The 19,757-nt window shown below is 37.8% G+C and overlaps 2 protein-coding genes and 1 pseudogene across 4 annotated transcripts in view; all 3 read left to right on the forward strand.

Moving 5' to 3' along the window:
* Positions 1–19,757, forward strand: part of LOC143715395 (uncharacterized) — a 113,982-nt gene that overhangs the window by 92,299 nt on the left and 1,926 nt on the right. The gene's annotated exons all lie outside the window — the stretch shown is intronic.
* The window catches only part of LOC143715450 (uncharacterized), a 101,444-nt gene that overhangs the window by 57,580 nt on the left and 24,107 nt on the right, over positions 1–19,757 (forward strand). The window contains exons 3-4 of one of the 2 annotated variants that reach the window (XM_077207264.1): positions 1,022–1,270; positions 2,305–4,688. The exons of the other annotated variant lie outside the window; for it this stretch is intronic. Of the exons in view, the coding sequence (XP_077063379.1) occupies positions 1,186–1,270; positions 2,305–2,867 (648 nt within the window). The 5' untranslated portion in view covers positions 1,022–1,185 and the 3' untranslated portion in view covers positions 2,868–4,688. Of the gene's footprint in view, positions 1–1,021; positions 1,271–2,304; positions 4,689–19,757 lie in introns of those variants that run through there. 2 annotated transcript variants of the gene reach the window in all.
* Positions 2,310–7,407, forward strand: LOC143715724 (uncharacterized; annotated as a pseudogene).

The raw sequence follows: 19,757 nt of genomic DNA on the forward strand, positions 1-19,757 counted from the left end.
ATTTCCCTGTAATTCAATTTTCCTTTTTTATATTGTTGTGATGTAGGAAAAATACAAGCAAGTATTATATACTCTGGCCACATGCACTGCCCAGTCAAAAAATTGGATCATAATTGCAGTAATTATTATGTTTCTAGCATGTTATATGTTTGGCAACAGTTCTTCTAACCCTAACTGATGTAGGAAGACACATCATGGCCATATTGTTTTTTTTAAGGCATGTTTATAAAAAGCTACTTAAATGTCCTACTTCAACTGATGCTTAATCTAAGCCCTGTCTGTGAAACCAGGTCCGTATTTTGTAAATAAAACACATTTTGTTTATATATAAACTGGTGTCATCATCTTCCGCTTGAGACAGAGGATTAAAGTGTTTTGTTTTTTTACTTGTTTACCCTTTTTACTTTTTTCCCCCGTGTACGCTTTTTCCTTTGTTACGTCCTCTAGACGGGTAGAGTAGAGGGATGTAACATTTACTTTTAAGAATCCCCCATAATCCCCACATAAGAAACCAATCATGGTTGGATGGAGCAACACTAATTTTCCTCTGGGGTGCAAAATGTGAAACAAGATATTAAAATCTTGGACAAATCTAAACCTAAAGTTCTAAAATGCTCAATTTTAAAGACATCCATGGGCATGTTCGAAAATAAACTTGAAGTAAGGTACTAGCATAAGCAATTCAATCAAATCTGATTGAAGGAAGCCCAAAATCACATGATATGATTCACAAGGCTAAGAAAGAGACGCGAGAAATAAATGAACTCTTTCTTTACCACTCCAGACATGAAAGAAAAATTAGTGAAAGAGGGAGACAGTAAAATACAAAGAGCACACTAAGGAGCACAGGGAGAACTGTTTCATCCTTAGACTATTCTGGGTTACATAAAATAAGCAACCTAGAGCTGTTTTATACACTACTAATATGTAACTCAAAATGTTCTATACTTGAAGCACATTGTGTGTTTTGCTGTTAAAGTAATCCAGTATAAATTCAGTAACTTATCTCTGATTTTTCCAGATCTGGTGCTGTGGGCGTCAGTATCACACAGTGATCACAGTTCACACCTGCAGTGAAGCCCCTCCCACAACAATTCACCAATAAATACTGGGAATATTCCCATCATCCTACAAGAGAAGGACAAACTCCAGGAGTAGCAGCTGAAATCTGTGTGACTGTTAAAGATGGAGTTTATTAAAGAGGAGATTGAAGACATGAGTGATCCAGAACCATCCAGAATAAAACATGAAGATATTGAGGAACAAATAGGTTGGTGTCCATTCTTGATTCTTCATTGCTTTGGTAGCTGTGAAATAATAATCAGTATATGGATGAAAAATGATATAGAAATGCTTATATAATTTTAATCATCATCTTTTATGTTCTTAATCATGATTTTTTTAGGCGCAAAACCTTAAGAGTCACATGACTAGAGTGATGTGGGTTGACAGTACAGAAAAGCGCTTAATGTGTAAAACGCTTAACTATAATCATGGCCGTATGCAGGGTTTTGTAAAGGTCCCGTAAGTGGTTTTGGGTGCACCGCCCTCCCATAATTTGGACAAAAGTGTCGTTAGCCAACTATGGTCGCAAGTTCCGTCGTTTTCACCATAGTTCAACGAGTTTCCCGAAAACAGTTCTAACAAACATTCGCAAACAGCATCGCAAAGTTGCATGGACAGCTCTCGACCTGGGATTAGAACCATCGTTTCTTGTTTGCATCACATGTGGACTCAATAAATCCTAATCTTGATATCTTATATTTCTATCTGGCACTGTATGACCGTTAACTGAAGCGTGAAGCGCAGAGCTTGATTTCAGATGAGCAGATCAGATCAGTTGAGAAAGTCTGGTTATCCTTGCGAATCATTGAAGCAACAATTTTAGAGTTAATATTAGGCAATTATTTAATCATCTTTATTATATACACTTAGAAAAATGACAACCACAGGCTGCATTATTCACTGACGAGTGCGCGCTGTCATGTCATGTGACTATTGTCGCTTGTTTTCATTGTAGATTAGGCTATTTTCATCTTTCAAACGATTTTGAATAAATAGCTGAATTAATAACAGTTTTCAAGAGTTTTATTTCTCTTTTTTTGCCAAGACATTTTATATTTATTTATTTTTAATCGCACTCCCTACTTCCCGCCGATACTAACTATAACACTTGTCAAACACATTTTTGACCATATTTACGAGAGAATGACAGAACTAATCTTCACATCAAATGTCTGATCTCTTTTGCTTCTATTATATCAAGCTTCACTTGAACTGATTCTAATTTTATGTTTATTTTAGATCGGATGGAAGTGAAAGAGGAAAGACAAGAACTGGAGGAATTTAAGGAGGAACATCATGACTTTAAAATTCAAGAAACAAAAGCCAAAAAGCTGCACACCTGCACTCAGTGTGGAAAGAGTTTCAGTCAAAAAGGAAACCTTAACATTCACTTAAGAGTTCACACTGGAGAGAAACCGTATAAATGCACTCAGTGTGGAAAGAGATTTTCTCAGTCTGTATCTCTAAAATTACATGACCGATTTCACAATGGAGAGAAGCCATATCCATGCACTCAGTGTGGAAAGAGTTTTAGTCAAAAAGGAAACCTTAAGATACACATGAGAATTCACACTGGGGAGAAACCGTATCCATGCACTCAGTGTGGAAAGAGTTTTTCTCAAGCATCAACTCTCAGTTATCATTTGCACAGTCACTCTGGGGAAAAAAAACATTTAACTGATCAATGTGGTAAAGATTTTATTTCATCACCACAACTAAAAGAACACCTGAAAATTCTTTCAGATGAGAACTCTTATGTGTGTTCTCTCTGTGGAAAGAGTTTTTCAGGGCTGGAAATTTGAAACTGCACCAGAAAACACACACTGAAGTGAGAGATCATGTGTGTTGTGACTGTGGGAAGAGATTTACTAGAGCTGACTGAAACAGCACCAAAGAATTCATACTGGAGAAAAACCTTACAAGTGCTCATATTGTGACAAGAGTTTCACTTGGTCTGGATCGTTGAATTAACATGAGTATGGAAGCAGATTAGACTCAATTATAATTCACGCAAAAAAAACATGATTCACACATGTGTACACAATTTCACATGCATGAAACCTAATTCACGTACACCAAAAAAATCCACGTGCGTGAATTTTTTTTTTTCACAAAAAGCAATTCATATGCGCAAAATAAAATTATATATTCATAAAATACATTTTAAAAATGCAAAACACAATTCGTAGATATACATCTGTGCACAAAAACCTTTGAATGTTTAAAATGTACAAAAGTTTAACCTTGAATGTGAGTGTGCAAATCGTCATTCACGTTTGAATCGCCGTGTGTGTGTGTGTGTGTGTGTGTGTGTGTTTTTGAGACTTTCCTGGCAGCTCTCCTACACAGATCAGTCGTACTCTTTAGCCAATCAGATTTAAGCTTATCAATCGACCAATCAGTATCACGTGAGGGCGGGCTTACCCATAGACATAATAAATACATAGACGCCCTATTGGCCGCTGGATCGACAACTGCACTGCCATATTGTAAATTTTATATATATATGAAATTTTATTTTGCACATGTGAATTGCTTTTTGTGAATATTTATTTTTTTCACGCATGTGGATTTTTTTGGTGTACGTGAATTAGGTTTCATGCATGTGAAATTGTCTACGCATGTGTGAATCATGTTTTGTGTGAATTATAATTGAGACTAATCTGCTTCCATACACAAGCGACTTCATACTGGAGAGAAGCCGTACGACTCTACTCAGTGTGAGAAGAGTTTTAGCCATTCATGTAGTTTTCTCAGTCACATGAAGAAATATCATAAGTCAAGGATTTGAAATTAACACCAAATGCGGGTAAAAATAACCAGTGGTGGGTAATGCTGTCGAATCACTTGCCAATTTGGCGGGTTATTATGCTTACCACTTTGCTGGGAAAGTTTGTGTAAGCCAAATCTGCACAGGTTTAGCGCAAATACTCAACTCATGTATATTTCATTTATGTGTTTTTTTTCTTTTTAATAGTTCTAAATAAAGATTTCAATCAATCAAAAGGATGACAGAGGAAGCCAGGATTTTGTTTGAATAAGAAATTAATGTATAAAATCCAAATTTAGTTTTTTATATATAAGCTGTGATGTAGTTAGGCTGGCTCTTTTCTTTTCCTCTTTTTGGCTAGTAGAAGTTATGAATGGCTGTGACTTTTTTACTTTTAACTTAAAAAAATTAGTAGCCAAATTGTCCGGTGAGTAAAAAAGTTAATTTCAAACCCCGGCATAAGTCGTCACAATGAGCAACATTTAGTTTTCATGTATAATACTGTCAAGTAAATGTTGTGAATTGAACAAAATATGGAGTTGATCCAAAAAGCACAATATCATCTTGTTTAACTTTGCAAATATGTTGAAATTCTTAGAGAAGTAGAAAGGCTTGTTTGTAGTCTGATCAGGGAACTAAAAGAGTGTTTGAAAAAGAAAATAATTCTTCCAGTGTAAATAATGATCTGTTTCTTTCCTACTGGTTAGTTTGCAAAATCTTTCAGGATGGGTCGTGTCCTGAGTAGATCTTTCTTGAATTAAATGTATTCATATAATTTACTTATTTTAGCTCCCACATTGTGTTTTGATAGTACATGCAGTTATGAAGAATAAACCAATCTAATGAACAAAAACATTTACTTCAACAGTAAAAACTTTACTTCAACATTGATTCTGAAAAACACCTGAAGGTTCATACAGATGAGAAGTCTACTATGTGTTTGTGGAAAGAGTTTTTCACTCCTGGAGCGAAAAAATAATGAGCTTTTTTAATAATTATATGATGTAGGATCAATACAATCATGTATCACAAAATCAATTAACATATACAAGCAAAAGTGTTGTTCCCTATCCTAAGGTCCCTCTGGTTCCACTTGTACACCTCTGTGAGCCTGGTTAGCGTCCGTCTGAAGTCCATCTCGCTGGCTCATTCGGACCATTAGGCTCGGCTATGCGATTCAGTTCGCCCGGCGTCCCCCCAAGTTTCGGGCCATCCACTCCACTACAGTGAGAGCAGCCGATGCCTATGTCTTGCAAGCGGAGATTGCAGTCTTACTGGCGAAGGACACGATAGAGCCTGTCCCTCCAGCCGATATGTGGTCAGGGTATTACAGTCCCTACTTCATTGTGCCCAAGAAAGGTGGTGGGTTACGACCAATCTTGGACCTGCGAGTTATGAATCGGAGTTTGCAAAATGCTTACGCAGAGACCCATTTCAAATGAATCCGTCCCTGAGATTGGTTTGCAGCGATCGCACTTTCATGTCTCGATTCTCCCTCGACGCAGGTCGTTTCTGTGCTTTCCGTTTGAGGGTCGAGCATGTCAGTACAAGCTCCTGCCCTTCAGGCTGTCCCTGTTTCCCGTGTCTTCACGAACGTCACAGAGGGGGCCCTTGTTCCAATGAGAGAACAGGGTGTTCGCATCCTCAACTATCTCGACGACTGGCTCATACTAGCACACTCTCAAGATCAGTTATGCGAACACAGGGACCTCGTGCTCAGGCATCTCCGCCCGTTGGGTCTTCAGGTCAGCTGGGAAAAGAGCAAACTCTCCCCCGTAAAGAGGATCTCTTTTCTCTGTATGGAGTTCGGTCTGCACAGTGGAACGCCTCACAGAGCAACGCGCTTCGTTGGTGCTGAACTGCCTGAATACGTTCAAAGGCCGGAGGGCGGTCCCACTGAAATTCTTTCAGAGGCTCCTGCAGTGGTAACTCCGCTCGGGCTGCTCAACATGAGACCGCTTCAGCACTGGCTTCACGGCCGAGTCCCGAGATGGGACTTTCTTCCACTGCTGCTCCTAAGTGGAAGCCTGTGTCTTTCCCTTGGACTAAGTCACCCAGTATTTTATATGCAGTATAACCTTTGGGTTAGTCCATATGTATATCTCCACATAACTCCTTCGGGGAAGAATGTGGGTTCTGCAAGCGTTCTCCGTCCTAACAGAAAGGGCACGCTTTCCCAGTGTTATCCAATAATCTCACTGTTTGGGTTATCATGGAACAACAGTGACAGATACACTCTGTATAAGCCCTCTCCTATCGTCCTTCCAGGCAAGAAGGGGGAAGCGGCTTGCACGGGGCACTGGATGAGGTACTTTTAATCATAATCTTGTAGGCTATAACAGTTGTCAAACTCATTTTGATCATATTAACAAGTAAACTTTGGCACATCAAATGTCTGACACTTGATCTCTGTTGTTTTCTGATATTAACCCGTAAGCCCTGAGGGCATTTTAGAGTTGTTTTTTCTGACATAAACAAAACTAAAGGCTCATAACTCCAAAAGAGTCAAAAGGTATTGTTTAATAGCACACTTTATACATTTTTTGAAAATATACATCACATTGTACATTACACCGGCGGTACACTTCGGGTTTAAGGGGTTATATCAGGGTTCACTTGAACTGATTCTAATTTTATGATTATTTTAGATCGGATGGAAGTGAAAGAGGAAAGACAAGAACTGGAGGAATTTAAGGAGGAACATTATGACTTTAAAATTCAAGAAAAAAAGCCAAAAAGCTGCTCACCTGCACTCAGTGTGGAAAGAGTTTCTGTCAAAAAGGAGACCTTAAGAGACACATGAGAATTCACACCGGAGAGAAACCGTATCCATGCACTCAGTGTGAAAAGAGTTTTTCTCAAGGATCACATCTAAACCAACACCTGAAAGTTCATTCAGATGAGAAGCCATATATGTGTTCTTTCTGTGGAAAGAGTTTTTCACGACTGAACTGTTAAAGTGCACCAGAAAACACATGATGACGTGAGAGATCATGTGTGTTGTGACTGTGGGAAGAAATTTACTACAGGTGGCAATCTGAAACGGCACCAAAGAATTCATACTGGAGAAAAACCTTACAAGTGTTCATATTGTGACAAGAGTTTCACTCATTCTGGAAACCTGAAATCACATGAGCGACTTCATACTGGAGAGAAGCCGCATTACTGTACTCAGTGTGAGAAGAGCTTTTGTGTTGTGACTGTGGGAAGAGCTTTACTACATCTGGTAGTCTGATACGGCACCGAAGAATTCATACTGGAGAAAGACCTTACAAGTGCTCATATTGTGACAAGAGTTTCACTGTGTTGGGAACACTGCAAGTACACGAGCGAGTTCATACTAGAGAGAAGCCGTACCACTGTACTGAGTGTGTAGAGAGGTATAGACATTCATGTAGTTTTCTCAGTCACATGAAGAAATATCATAAGTCAAGGGTTTGAAATTAACACCAAATGTGGGTTGAAATAACCTGTGGCGGTTAACACGGTCAAATCACTAGCCAATTTGGCGATTTATTATGTTTACTCACAATGTTCATTCCTGTAACCAAGTGTTCATTCCTGTTACTAATTTTTTTAAATCAGTTTTGTTTAGTCCATTTATACAATTATATAATAAATTAAATTATAAAAGAAATTATAAACGTGAGGTGTCGGTCTACTTTAAAATGAAAAAATGGCTTTGTGTTTCTTACATAAATACAACTTTCCTAATTATATAGTGATTTTTTTTTGTCACAAATTCTTTAAAATAAACACTTTCTTGTGGGGAAAACAAAGAAATTAATTGGCATGCTTTTAAACATGCCTTTTAAATGGCACATGAGTTTTGGTAACAGGACTGAGAAAACATGCGTCCATCTTCTGCTTAGTGAAAAATTAAATAAAGTTGCCTGAGATTGACCAATACACATTTTGAATAGTTAAATATATGTAGTATTAGATTCAGCGTTGAAAAAAGATAAAAAAAATAAAAATAAAGTTTAATTTTGAAGAGTTACAACAAGCAAATGTCACCCATTTGGTGGAATGGCCCATTCCGTTTCTCTCGGAAATACGTCAAAACACTGAAATAAATTTCGGTTGCAACTTCCGGTTAACGGGGACTTTCAGAATATGCGGCCCCTTTAAGAAACATGACACTCTGGTTTTGCGCACTGAGGATGCGCAGAAGACAGAAGCGAGAGAGACGAGAAGAGACGAGCTGAAACATTCAACAGTTGAGACTGAAAGTGACGCTTTCAACGATCGTGAATGAAGGACAAATGTGGAATATTTTCTTCGGATGCCGTATAATTCCAGTCTGCAGGTGAAAGATGTTCCCAGATTAGGCTACAGAGTTGAACATTAACCAGCTCCTCGAGTTTGTGTGTTTATGGGCCAATGTAATGATATGCGTTGTGTGTTCTGGTTTATTATTATTATAGTGTAATATGTTTGTAGAGTGTTTTCACAGACTCTGTTTAGGGCTCCAGACTAACTGTTTTTACTAGTAACGCTGTTGTAGCCCTTAACTGATATTTTTTAGGAGCACAGGCTGAAAATTTACATTTTCCCCTGTTTTGACGGTATTACTGTTTAGGGCTCCAGACTAACTGTTAAGGGGAAGCTGTTGTAACAGTAACTGATATTTTTTAGGAATTTACATTTCCCCCTATTTTGACCACAAATGCATTGGTAATAAATAGACATAACGTCCATAAATTACAATACAGTTTTATTTTAAGTTTACAGGGCTCTAGTCTAGACTAACATTTGAGGGCAGCAGCACTTGAGCCACTAAGTTCTACAGAAAGTGGTAATGTTGAGCTGATTATAAAGCACTGAACTTAATTTGAGGTGTAGATAAAATTTACTTTATTATCATTCATAATGTCTTGATATAAATTTATAAGCAAAACGAGGGAAAAAATAGATATTAGGGAGTGAAAATAGCTATAGCGCTCCTCAGCAACCACCTACTGGTTACAATGGGAATTTAATCGTTTTTTATTTTTAAAAAAGTGTGACTTTTCCTAAATCTTGAAATTTTTGTTTTTGTAAATATGGGGGCCATCTTTGAAGGATGAAAAAAAAGTTTCACGAAATGTTTCACGAATTGGACGCAATGCACCTCATTCTCATGTCCAGTTCGCGCAAATGTCACGAATTGAACATCTGGTGCGTATCGCGTTACGCGTGAGTGATTTTATTTGGTGCTTTTTGTGCATTCACGCGTTTGACGTGAATTCGCCAGTTGAAAAATCTGGCGTCAGTTCGCGCCGCGTTTACCAATCAGGAGCCTGCTTGCTGCTGTCAGTCACGTGGTGAAGTAAATATTTTATCAGATAAAAACTTAATTTCAATATATGAGGCATTAATTTTGTATTGAATGCTATTTATTCCATATCTAATCTAGATATTAAACATTTATTATTCTAATGTAAACAACCAACATACTTTAGTGCAAGAACATAGTTTGTGTTTGTCTGGACAGTGTTGTGTGATAAAAAAAAAATCACAGGACAGGTTAACCACTTTTGTAGGCTGGCTCCATTTATCATCAAAACAAAATTAAATTACTGATTAGGTTGGCTCGATTTATCATCAAAACAAAATTAAATTACTGATTAGGTGGGTGAGGGCGAGGGTCAGGGGCAGAGTGGGACCAAAAAATCTACCGGGAAAATTCGTTGACCACCGTTGACCATTCGTTGGTGGTCTTTTTTTGAAAAAATTTTTTTTTTTTGCAAGAACCCTTGCAAAATTATTTTTAATAGATTAAGAAAGCCACCATTACTGGTCACATCTATGGTTAGATTGATTTGTTTAGATCCAGTGAAGTCGTGTCCCACCACTTTTTCTTAGGATCGATATTGTCCCCCACCACTTTTTGAAACATTGAGGCACGGATGTACCTAATACAAATAAATAAAACATCTCCAGTTAACTAGCAGATCGTTCATTTAGTTCGCTATTAAGAGATCTAGCGCTAAAATGTGTTGTTTTTTAAATCATGCTGAGCGTTCGTCGCCGCTGCTATCAGTTGCATGGATACAGTGTTCTCTTGCATCTTGCACAGTCTTCACTCGTGAAAAAAAAAAAAAAAGATTTTTCGTGCGCTTCAATCTGGCAAAAAAGTAAACGCGTCTTTACATTGACTTAACATGGAAATCAATCACCCCAGACGCTCTATTCACGTTTGGTGTGAACGCAGAATTAGTGTTCACTTGTTCTTGCATTCCGATTATAAATTCAGAAACGGAGACTCCCTTGTCTTGTCCTTCAAGGGTTACAAATACAACAGTCCCTTGTTAGACGTTACAATAGTAGGAATGTTTGAAAAAAAAGTTTCGATGATACATTTACAAGAAAAATGAAGAAGAAAAACATATTCACCACTGAAAAAAATGGGCAAAAAAATGCATTATACTCACTGAAGCTACTGGTTATTTTTTACACAAAATCCATCCTAATTTCTTTCCTCAAAAAGACTTCAATTACTTGGTTGTACATGTTATCTATGGAAGCAGCTACTGGAAGCAGCGCAACCACGAGAAAAGTAGTGATGGAAAGTCCGGTTCTTTTCCGCGATCCGGTTCTTTCGGACAGTTCGTTTCAATGAACCGGTTCAAAAAAACGGTTCACCAGTTCATTTACATCCTCACGTAATGGCGTCAATTCTATCATCCTGGCGGATACAAAATACTTTAAATTACAGGCACACTGTAAAAAAAAATCCCGTAAAAAAACGGCAAATCTCTGGCAGCAAAGTTTCCAGACGGATTCCGTTAAATTACAGCAAATAACCATTTCCCAAAATTACATGCAAAAACCGTAAAAATACAGAATTTACTTTACAGTAAAAAATTGATTAAATTACAGTATATTACTGTTAATAATGGCTTATTAAACCGTGGAAAAACAGATAAATTATGTCAAATTACATTAAAAAGACAGTCAAAATTGATTAAATTACAGTATATTACTGTTAATAATGGCTTATTAAACCGTGGAAAACGGATAAATGATGTCAAATTACATTAAAAAGACAGTCAAAATTGATTAAATTACAGTATATTACTGTTGATAATGGCTTATTAAACCGTGGGAAAACAGATACATTATGTCAAATTACATTAAAAACACATTTAACTTTCAGGTTAAACTGTAAATTTAGGGTTTTATAAAGTTATTTTATTATAATCCTGTCTATCTACTAGGGATGGGCATTCGATTAAATTTTCTTAGTCGATCGTCGGGAGAATTAACGATCGACTATCGATTAATCATTAATATTTTTATATTCAAATTCATTATTTATTTTTATATTATATACTTTTTATAAATTAAAAATGCAATGAAAATACAAAAATACAGCGCGTTTTTCCTCGATTAGGTCTTTATTACAAGATGATCAACTTGTGGCAGTAAAACTGGACGTTCGGTTAGGCTAAACTTGAAGATATATGCGCTGCGGTGCTCGAAAGCAACGGAACCTGCAGCTGCGAGTTTGCGTTCTTAAACAGAGACCCTCGTTTGTTCCAAAATAATAAATAATAAAAAAAATCATGTTAAACAATAACTTAACCAAAAACATAATAATACTTAGATCTGACAGGTTTTGTCAAAATGTAACTCAAAACTATCCAAGAACGGAGTCGAGAAAGAGGGTGAGAGAGATTAGCCTACCTACTGTAACAATCAATTAGGCTAGGCTACTTAACAAAGCCTCATAAAAAATAACTAGTAACTCACATACAACTTCTACACCAGTCTACTGATTTTTGTTGAGAAAGATAAGCATGTTGATGACATGATCTGAGGTCAGACGCGACCGCAACCTGACCGTCAAGCCTCGTTTACACTTTCGCCTGGCTCTGCAGCGCGAGTCTCCACAGATTGCGCACGCACCTCCCCAAACAGACGAGGCGTTTATACTCGACGCGCTCGCCTGTGAAACACCGAATACCGCAATGACGTCATTTTTGCCGCGCTCACCTTCGCGCTCGTGCGGACGCGTCGAGTGTAAACAAGGCTTCAGTCCAGCCGCTGAAAACACCCGCTCTGAGGGGACTGACGTTGCCGGGATGCACAGGTACCTCCGCTCTAACTTGACCAGCCCGGGGAGCACGTTCACTTTCCACTCACACTACGCAACGCAGCAGCATAAGTTTAATGATAATCGATAACAAATTAACGTGATCGACGAAATTCTTAATGATCAATAATCGATCGTCGATTAATCATGCCCATCCCTACTATCTACCGTAATTTACTTTGAATATATAGTTTTTCTGTGTAAAATAACAATGAAATTATGTATAAAAATGAAATAAATACATCAATTCAAATACAAATGTTTGTATATTTACAGTTTTAATTTTTACAGATCCAATTTCACAAGTTTGACCAATCTTTAATTAAGTACTTAATAATAGCAGGTTTACAGTCAATTTATGTTAAATTAACTAAATGTGTACAGAATACCTGCACATTTACAGTATTAGTAATTGAACATAAACACTGAACGTCAAGATAAGTGATAGATCGGAAATACAAGCTTAGTATATAATTTAGAACATGTAAAACATTTAAAGGGATAGTTCACCCAAAAATGTAAATTCTGTCAGTAATTACTCACCCTCATGTTTTTCCAACCCCGTAAGACCTTCGTTCATCTTCGGAACACGAATTAAGATATTTTTGATGAAATCTGAGAGCTGGATCACTCCTCCATAGGCTTCTTCAGGGATTGAAACTTGCCAGCCCCGAAAAGTTATTAAAGACATCGTTAAAATAGTCCAAGTGACTACAGTGGCTCAATCTTAAGTTTATCAGGCGACGAGAATACTTTTTGTGCGCAAAAAAACAAAAATAACGACTTTATTTTAAATATTCGTTTCATTCTCTGTGGGCCTCGAGTGAGTTCACTAGTGTAATAGCGTAAGCTTCTGTTGTTGTACGTCACACGCATCACACACATGACCAGCGTCGGCCAATAGTGAGCCTAAATGTGACGTAGCTCTACGCAATCACACTACATTAACTGACTAGAGGCCAACAGAGAAGGAAATGAATAGTTGAAATAAAGTCGTTATTTTTGTTTGTTTTTGCACACAAAAAGTATTCTCGTCGCTTGATAAACTTAAGAGTGAGCCACTGTAGTCACTTGGACTATTTTATGGATGTCTTTAATAACTTTTCGCGGCCGGCAAGTTTCAACCCCTGAAGAAGCCAATGGACTAGTATGGAGGAGTAATCCAGGTCTCAGATTTCATCAAAAATATCTTAATTCGTGTTCCGAAGATGAACGAAGGTCTTACGGGGTTGGAACAACATGAGGGAGACTAATTACTGACAGAATTTACATTTTTGGGTGAACTATCCCTTTAAAAACATTCACAATTACATGTTCTCCAAAGTGACTTACCAATTACGATAACAATAGAAGCAACAAGTGCAGTGACAAGTCCCAGTTAGTCTAGCACAGTACACATAGCAAGTTTTTTTTTTTTTTTTTTTTTTAACAAAGATTTAGTATTATTGGGTAAAGAGTTTACGAAAAAAGATGGATCTTTAGCAGTTTCTTGAAAATGTGTTGGGCAGGTCATTCCACCAGCAAGAAACAGTCCAGGTAAAGGTCAGTGAAAGTGATTTTGTGTCTCTTTGGGATGATGGCACCACAAGGCGCCATTCACTTGCAGAACACAAGCTTCTGGAGGACACATAGATCTAAAGTAGTGAGTTTAGGTATTGGGCTACCTTTAAAGACCACTCTTGCTGCAGCATCTGGATCAGTTGCAGAGGTTCGACTGATGCTGGAAGAGCTGCCAAGAGAGTATTACAATAGTCCAGTCTGGATAGAAGTTGTGCAGCTCCGATAGTATAATGATGTATAAGGCAAATCAGCAGGATCACACAGCAAGTATGGTTTGGCTAAAACCATAAGCAGTTCTGTCTTGGCAAGGTTGAGTTGAAGGTGAAGGTCATTCATCCAGCAAGAATTTTCCATCAGGTAGGCTGAGATGCGAGCAGCTACCGTCAGATCATCTGGCTGGAATGAAAGGTAGAGATATGTGTCATTAAAGGGATAGTTCACCAAAAAGTGAAAATTCTGTCAGTATTTACTCACCCTCATGTTGTTCCAACCCCGTAAGACCTTCGTTCATCTTCGGAACACGAATTAAGATATTTTTGATGAAATCTGAGAGCTGGATCACTCCTCCATAGGCTTCTTCAGGGATTGAAACTTGCCTGCCCCGAAAAGTTATTAAAGACATCGTTAAAATAGTCCAAGTGACTACAGTGGCTCAATCTTAAGTTTATCAAGCGTCAAGAATACTTTTTGTGCGAAAAAACAAACAAAAATAATGACTTTATTTCAACTATTCATTTCCTTCTCTATGGACCTCTAGTCAGTTAACAAAGTGTGATTGTGTAAAGCTACGTCACACGTAGGCTCACTATTGGCCGACGCTGGTCATGTGTGTGATGTGTGACGTACAACAACAGAAGCGTACGCTATTACACTAGTGAACTGATTCGAGGCCCACAGGGAAGGAAATGAATAGTTGAAATAAAGTCGTTATTTTTGCGTTTTTTTGCGCACAAAAAGTATTCTCGTTGTTTGATAAACTAAAAGGGATAGTTCACCCAAAAACGAAATTTCTGTCAGTATTTACTCACCCTCATGTTGTTCCAACCGCGTAAGACCTTCGTTCATCTTCGGAACACGAATTAAGATATTTTTGATTAAATCTGAGAGCTGGATCACTCCTCCATAGGCTTCTTCAGGGATTGAAACTTGCCAGCCCCGAAAAGTTATTAAAGACATCGTTAAAATAGTCCAATTGACTACAGTGGCTCAATCTTAAGTTTATCAAGCGACGAGAATACTTTTTGTGCGCAAAAACAAACAAAAATAACGACTTTATTTCAACTATTCATTTCCTTCTCTTTGGGCCTCTAGTCAGTTAACATAGTGTGATTGCGTAGAGCTACGTCACACGTAGGCTCACTATTGGCCAACGCTGGTCATGTGTGTGATGCGTGTGACATATAACAACAGAAGCTTACGCTATATCACTAGTGAACTGACTCGAGGCCCACAGAGAAGGAAATGAATAGCAGTAATAAAGTCGTTATTTTTGTTTGTTTTTTGCGCACAAAAAGTATTATCAATGTTTGATAACCTTAGGATTGAGCCACTGTAGTCACTTGGACTATTTAACGATGTCTTTAATAACTTCTCGGGGAACAAGTTTCAATCCCTGAAGAAGCCTATGGACTAGTATGGAGGAGTGATCCAGCTCTCAGATTTAATCAAAAATTTCTTAATTCGTGTTCCGAAGATGAACGAAGGTCTTACGGGGTTGGAACAACATGAGGGAGTAAATACTGACAGAATTTTCATTTTTGGGTGAACTATCCCTTTAAGATAGCAGTGATAGGAAAAGCCATGTTTCTAAAGGACAGAGCCTTTTTTACAAAATAACAAAAACAATAGATGGGTGGAATCTAACACAATCATGTTTTACTGTAGCAAAACCAAACCTTGAGCACACTTTTAGTGCAATCATATGGAATCAGAAGACTCAGTCATTACGTTTTTTTAAAGTTATTATTCCCATACCTTGTTTGCCATGATCATCTGCTTTAAACATCTGAAATCACAAAAAAATAAGTTATTTTAAAACTCAGTATTACATTTACACATGTCAGAATATGTTCTATTGGGACAATGCAAAAAACTCAACTGACCATGATCTGGAAGCTGAGCAGGAAAGGCTAACAGTAATGTTTTGAGCTGCCATGTGATTTTAGCTACATTTATTGAAAGTAAAAATGAATATGATTTACTGTAATGTAGCTGCATCAGTTACACCTAGGGGTTCATCATGTTATATTTATTCTAGTCTTCCTGTTCTAGGCTTTGCTGTATCTGTATCAACAAGTACAGAACTGAATTCGATTTCTTAACGGTCTTGATAGATTTAATCATATTAAGTTAGCCATTACGAAAATTAGCCATGGTTTAACTACAAAGAAAAAACAAAAAAACAAAAAAAAGCACGGCAGGCCTATTTTTAGTAAAACTGTGGTTATTATAATGGAAATAAATCAGCCGAAAAACGTGGTTTCTACAATTTTACTATAATAAAATCAAGGATGTTTTTGTAAGAGAATAGTTTTCAGCTTCCAGACAGTGTTTCAAAATGTCCCGCCGTTTACGTTAAGAGATTGATTGACTGATTAATTATCAGAACGAAGGTTTTATACACAATTGGACAGACTTTGATATGCATAACAAGTCCACATAACAAGTCTACTAAAGCTTGTTTTAGGTCTTTAGAGATGTGGATTCAACTGATCTTGCAATTGGAGATGGAAAATTGAAAGACGCCTGCTGCAGTGTTTTGCCCTCCAGCTCTCGACGCCAGTTTTGACTGAACATTTAAGAATGCTAATGTTAGCTTGGAAACTGTCAACTTAACACAAATGTAATATAAAATATCGTTCACAAGTAGTATGAGACTCTTACCTCAGCTGGTGATCGGTTGGCATGGTGTCCGCTGTGACGAACCAGGCTCACTGAAAAAAGGCGCGTTATTTCCGAACGGACTGACTGACACCAGGACTATAACTCGTGTGTTCAGCGCTCCTGCTCACGGCTGCTCCTGACGAATACGATTATAGTTTTGAACCACCGTGATCGCAATCCACTTCACCAGCGTAGACTGAATTCAAATCTCCCGCTTGTCCTTGACACAGAGATCCAAACTTGACGACGACAGATCTGACAACCAGCTAACCGTTGTGGGCGGGACTAAGCAACGGAAAAGTAATGGCGGATTATTTGAATCTGCGTCATCCCGCGCGCGCGAGCACACACAGACACGCACACACACAGTCACACGCACACAAAGCCAGGCAATGTGCAGCAACGCAGATTTGAAAAAATATTCATTAAAGACATAAAATATACATGAAATTAGGGGAGAATAATACAAATGATGATCACAATGAGCATCTATTTGCAAGACAAGATTAAAAGACTATAATGATTCAATAGGCCTGCCTACTGTATGTAGCCTACTGTACAAATACTAGCCTATTGAATCATTATAGTATTTTAATCTTGTTATTATTTAACCTTAAAACTCACTTTAACCCCCACATGCTTAATGATCTTAAAAGGAAAACATGTTAAATGACTGCTTATTTCTGCAGTTTTACCTTCTTTTCTTTGTTTTCTAATTTCACAGAAAAAAACTGTAAAATATTACTTAATATTTTATGTAAAATTACACATAACCCAGTAAAAATACAGACAATTTGCTTAAAAAAAACGTAAAATTGATGTAAAACCAAAATAAAAGCAATTACCTGTAAATTTAATGGTGAACCTTTAAATTACAGCAAATATCAATAAAATAACAGGCATTCACTGTATAATGACAAAACGGCAAAATGCTGTAAAAAAAATACAGACTTTTACCTGTAAATTTACATTTTTTTCTTACAGTGCATTTGTAATCATAACGTCAGTTAAATAATAGTAGTCATCGTCATAATGATCTTGTATAAGTTTCTTACTTTTACGTTTTGCAAACGAACCCTGTAGCCTACAGCCGATGTGCAAACACGGATGTTTTACATGTCTTAAAGATATAAAGTGCATAAATGGTCTTCATCATTTTATTTGTTATTAAAGGTCCCCTGACATGAGGTTATTTTATTATTTTATAATGTTTCCTGGGTTGCCCTTATAATGTTAGTATGTTTTTTAGATCAAAAATAGTCATAATTTAGAAATTAAAGGCATTTTTCCTAGCCTGATTTTAGCCTCTGATTTGAACACTCTGTTTGAAGGGACGTGTCTGCTGTGGGATTCAGTGTAAACGCGGCCACTGCTGTGATTGGCTGACATGCTTGCATATGAAATAGCTACGTATTACATGTGAAATTCTCTCGAATACCTTTACTACTGCTATTATAAGTTTTTACTACTACAGCTATCGAGATTAACGAATCGTGACAAGTTTTTCAAGTATTTAGATCTATTCCCATCACATAAAATGTTGCTGTGATGAGCATTGAGCAAGCAGATGACAGTCTGTAGATCGCGACACTGAAGATCTTATCATTGCAATGCAGTTTCTGCCCTCTCTCTCTAATGCTTTCACCAATGCAAAAACAATGATGTATATACAGTAAGAGCTTCGTTGTGCAGTCACATGCGTCATTGATTTCATAACGAGTTATCCAGATAAACTCGCGCTGTGTGAAAAATTGTTCTTTGATCGATTTCTGTAAATAATTTGTTCACAATTTAAATAAGATTATTTTTATCCTACTAAAAGAAACGATGTGAAGGTGATATTTTAGTCACTGGCTTGACTTACTGATGCATTAACAGTATTGAACGATTTTGGAAGAAAGATTACCTTTCCGAACTTGAACTTGAATTGTTGCTTGGTAGCTCGATCGATTTATTTTCAGCGGTCATCGAGGCCAGCTCTGTATTGGCCCAAGTTGAGGAAACAGTCGTCGGTGAAATGTTTGAACCATCCAAAACTTTGGGAAGATGTATCGGCGCATTTCCAGAGAAAATAAAATGAACCCATTGTTTCTTCAGAGGCTCGTATCAAGGAACTAAAAAATACTTTTGTGTTCATTTGTTCATCCGAACACTGATATACTGCCATGCTTCGCTCGTTTTGCAAGCCATTATATCTCTCTATTCAACTTTTGTGCTTCGATCGGTCACACGCCATGATCTCTCGAGGATAAACTAAGATCGCGCGCGCGCGCGTTCGTACTTCCTAGCTCGTTTTCTCATGGGCGGGTCAAATTCTCTGGGCGGGCAAAGCAGAGAGGGGGGAGGTAACCTTTCCCCTATATGACGTCATATAGGGGAGATTCAAGATCAGCCCGTCTGAGATCTCATTTTCTCACAGGCAGAGAAAGATAGCCAAAACTCGGTTTACACCGACTGAAATTTCTAGACACGAGGGGACCAAATACAGGCTAGCGGAACTAATATTAATGTTAAAAAAACTCAGAAAGTGAAAATTTCATGTCAGGGGACCTTTAAATAAACGTACATTTCGACGAATTCGGCCCCTCATTTAAGTCCTCGGTTCACTCGTGCTGCGTGCTCATGTATCAGCACATCATTAGTTGGCCGAAAGAAAGTTCTGTTTAGAAACGGTGCTATCACGCATGCGCAGTATCTCCAGCTCATCGGTTCTCCGTATCAAACGTGTCCAAAAGAAACAGTTCTCGGTTCTGTACTGGTGATTCAAGAACTGCAACAACCAGTTCTTGACTCGAGAACCGTAGCATAGGCCTGTGTGTGCTGAGGAGAGAACTGCTAAAACCTGAATATACAGTCGAAAAAACAAAAAAATCGATGCATGTCTCCAGAATGTTTAATACGCATTATAAACATTTACTAAGCAGGGCAGGATTAAAACCTTGGCAAGAGTTATCCTACTGATGTTCAACTAAATACTTAAGAAACGTACATTTCGTCCCTCAGAAAAATTGCACGCATGCTCAGCTCATCAACTCATCAGTTCTCATTACGTCGAACGTGTCCGAAAGAAACAGTTCACGGTTCTGTACTGGTGATCCGAGAACCGTTGTACCTGTGCGTTCGGTAGTACGGGCATGCGCAGTATCAGCTGCTCGTGCTCATCACTTCTCTCAGCAACAACATGTCTCAGTTCAGTGAACTGTTGGAGTTACTGGAGTAAAATATACTCCGGGATATTGGTTTATTGCGATTCGGAGGGACTGTCAGGCATGTCTAAAAGTGAGTAACTTTAGTAACTTGTGGATCAGCGCTGACGCCAGACAAGAACTGTTTTGAACGATTCCGTCCGATTTAGTGTACTGGTTCGACCGGTTCACTAAAAAGAACTGGTTCAAAAGA

This window comes from Siphateles boraxobius, unplaced genomic scaffold, assembly GCF_051911475.1.
Source record: "Siphateles boraxobius isolate OS27281-9 unplaced genomic scaffold, OSU_SipBor_1 6, whole genome shotgun sequence".
NCBI lineage: Eukaryota > Metazoa > Chordata > Actinopteri > Cypriniformes > Leuciscidae > Siphateles > Siphateles boraxobius.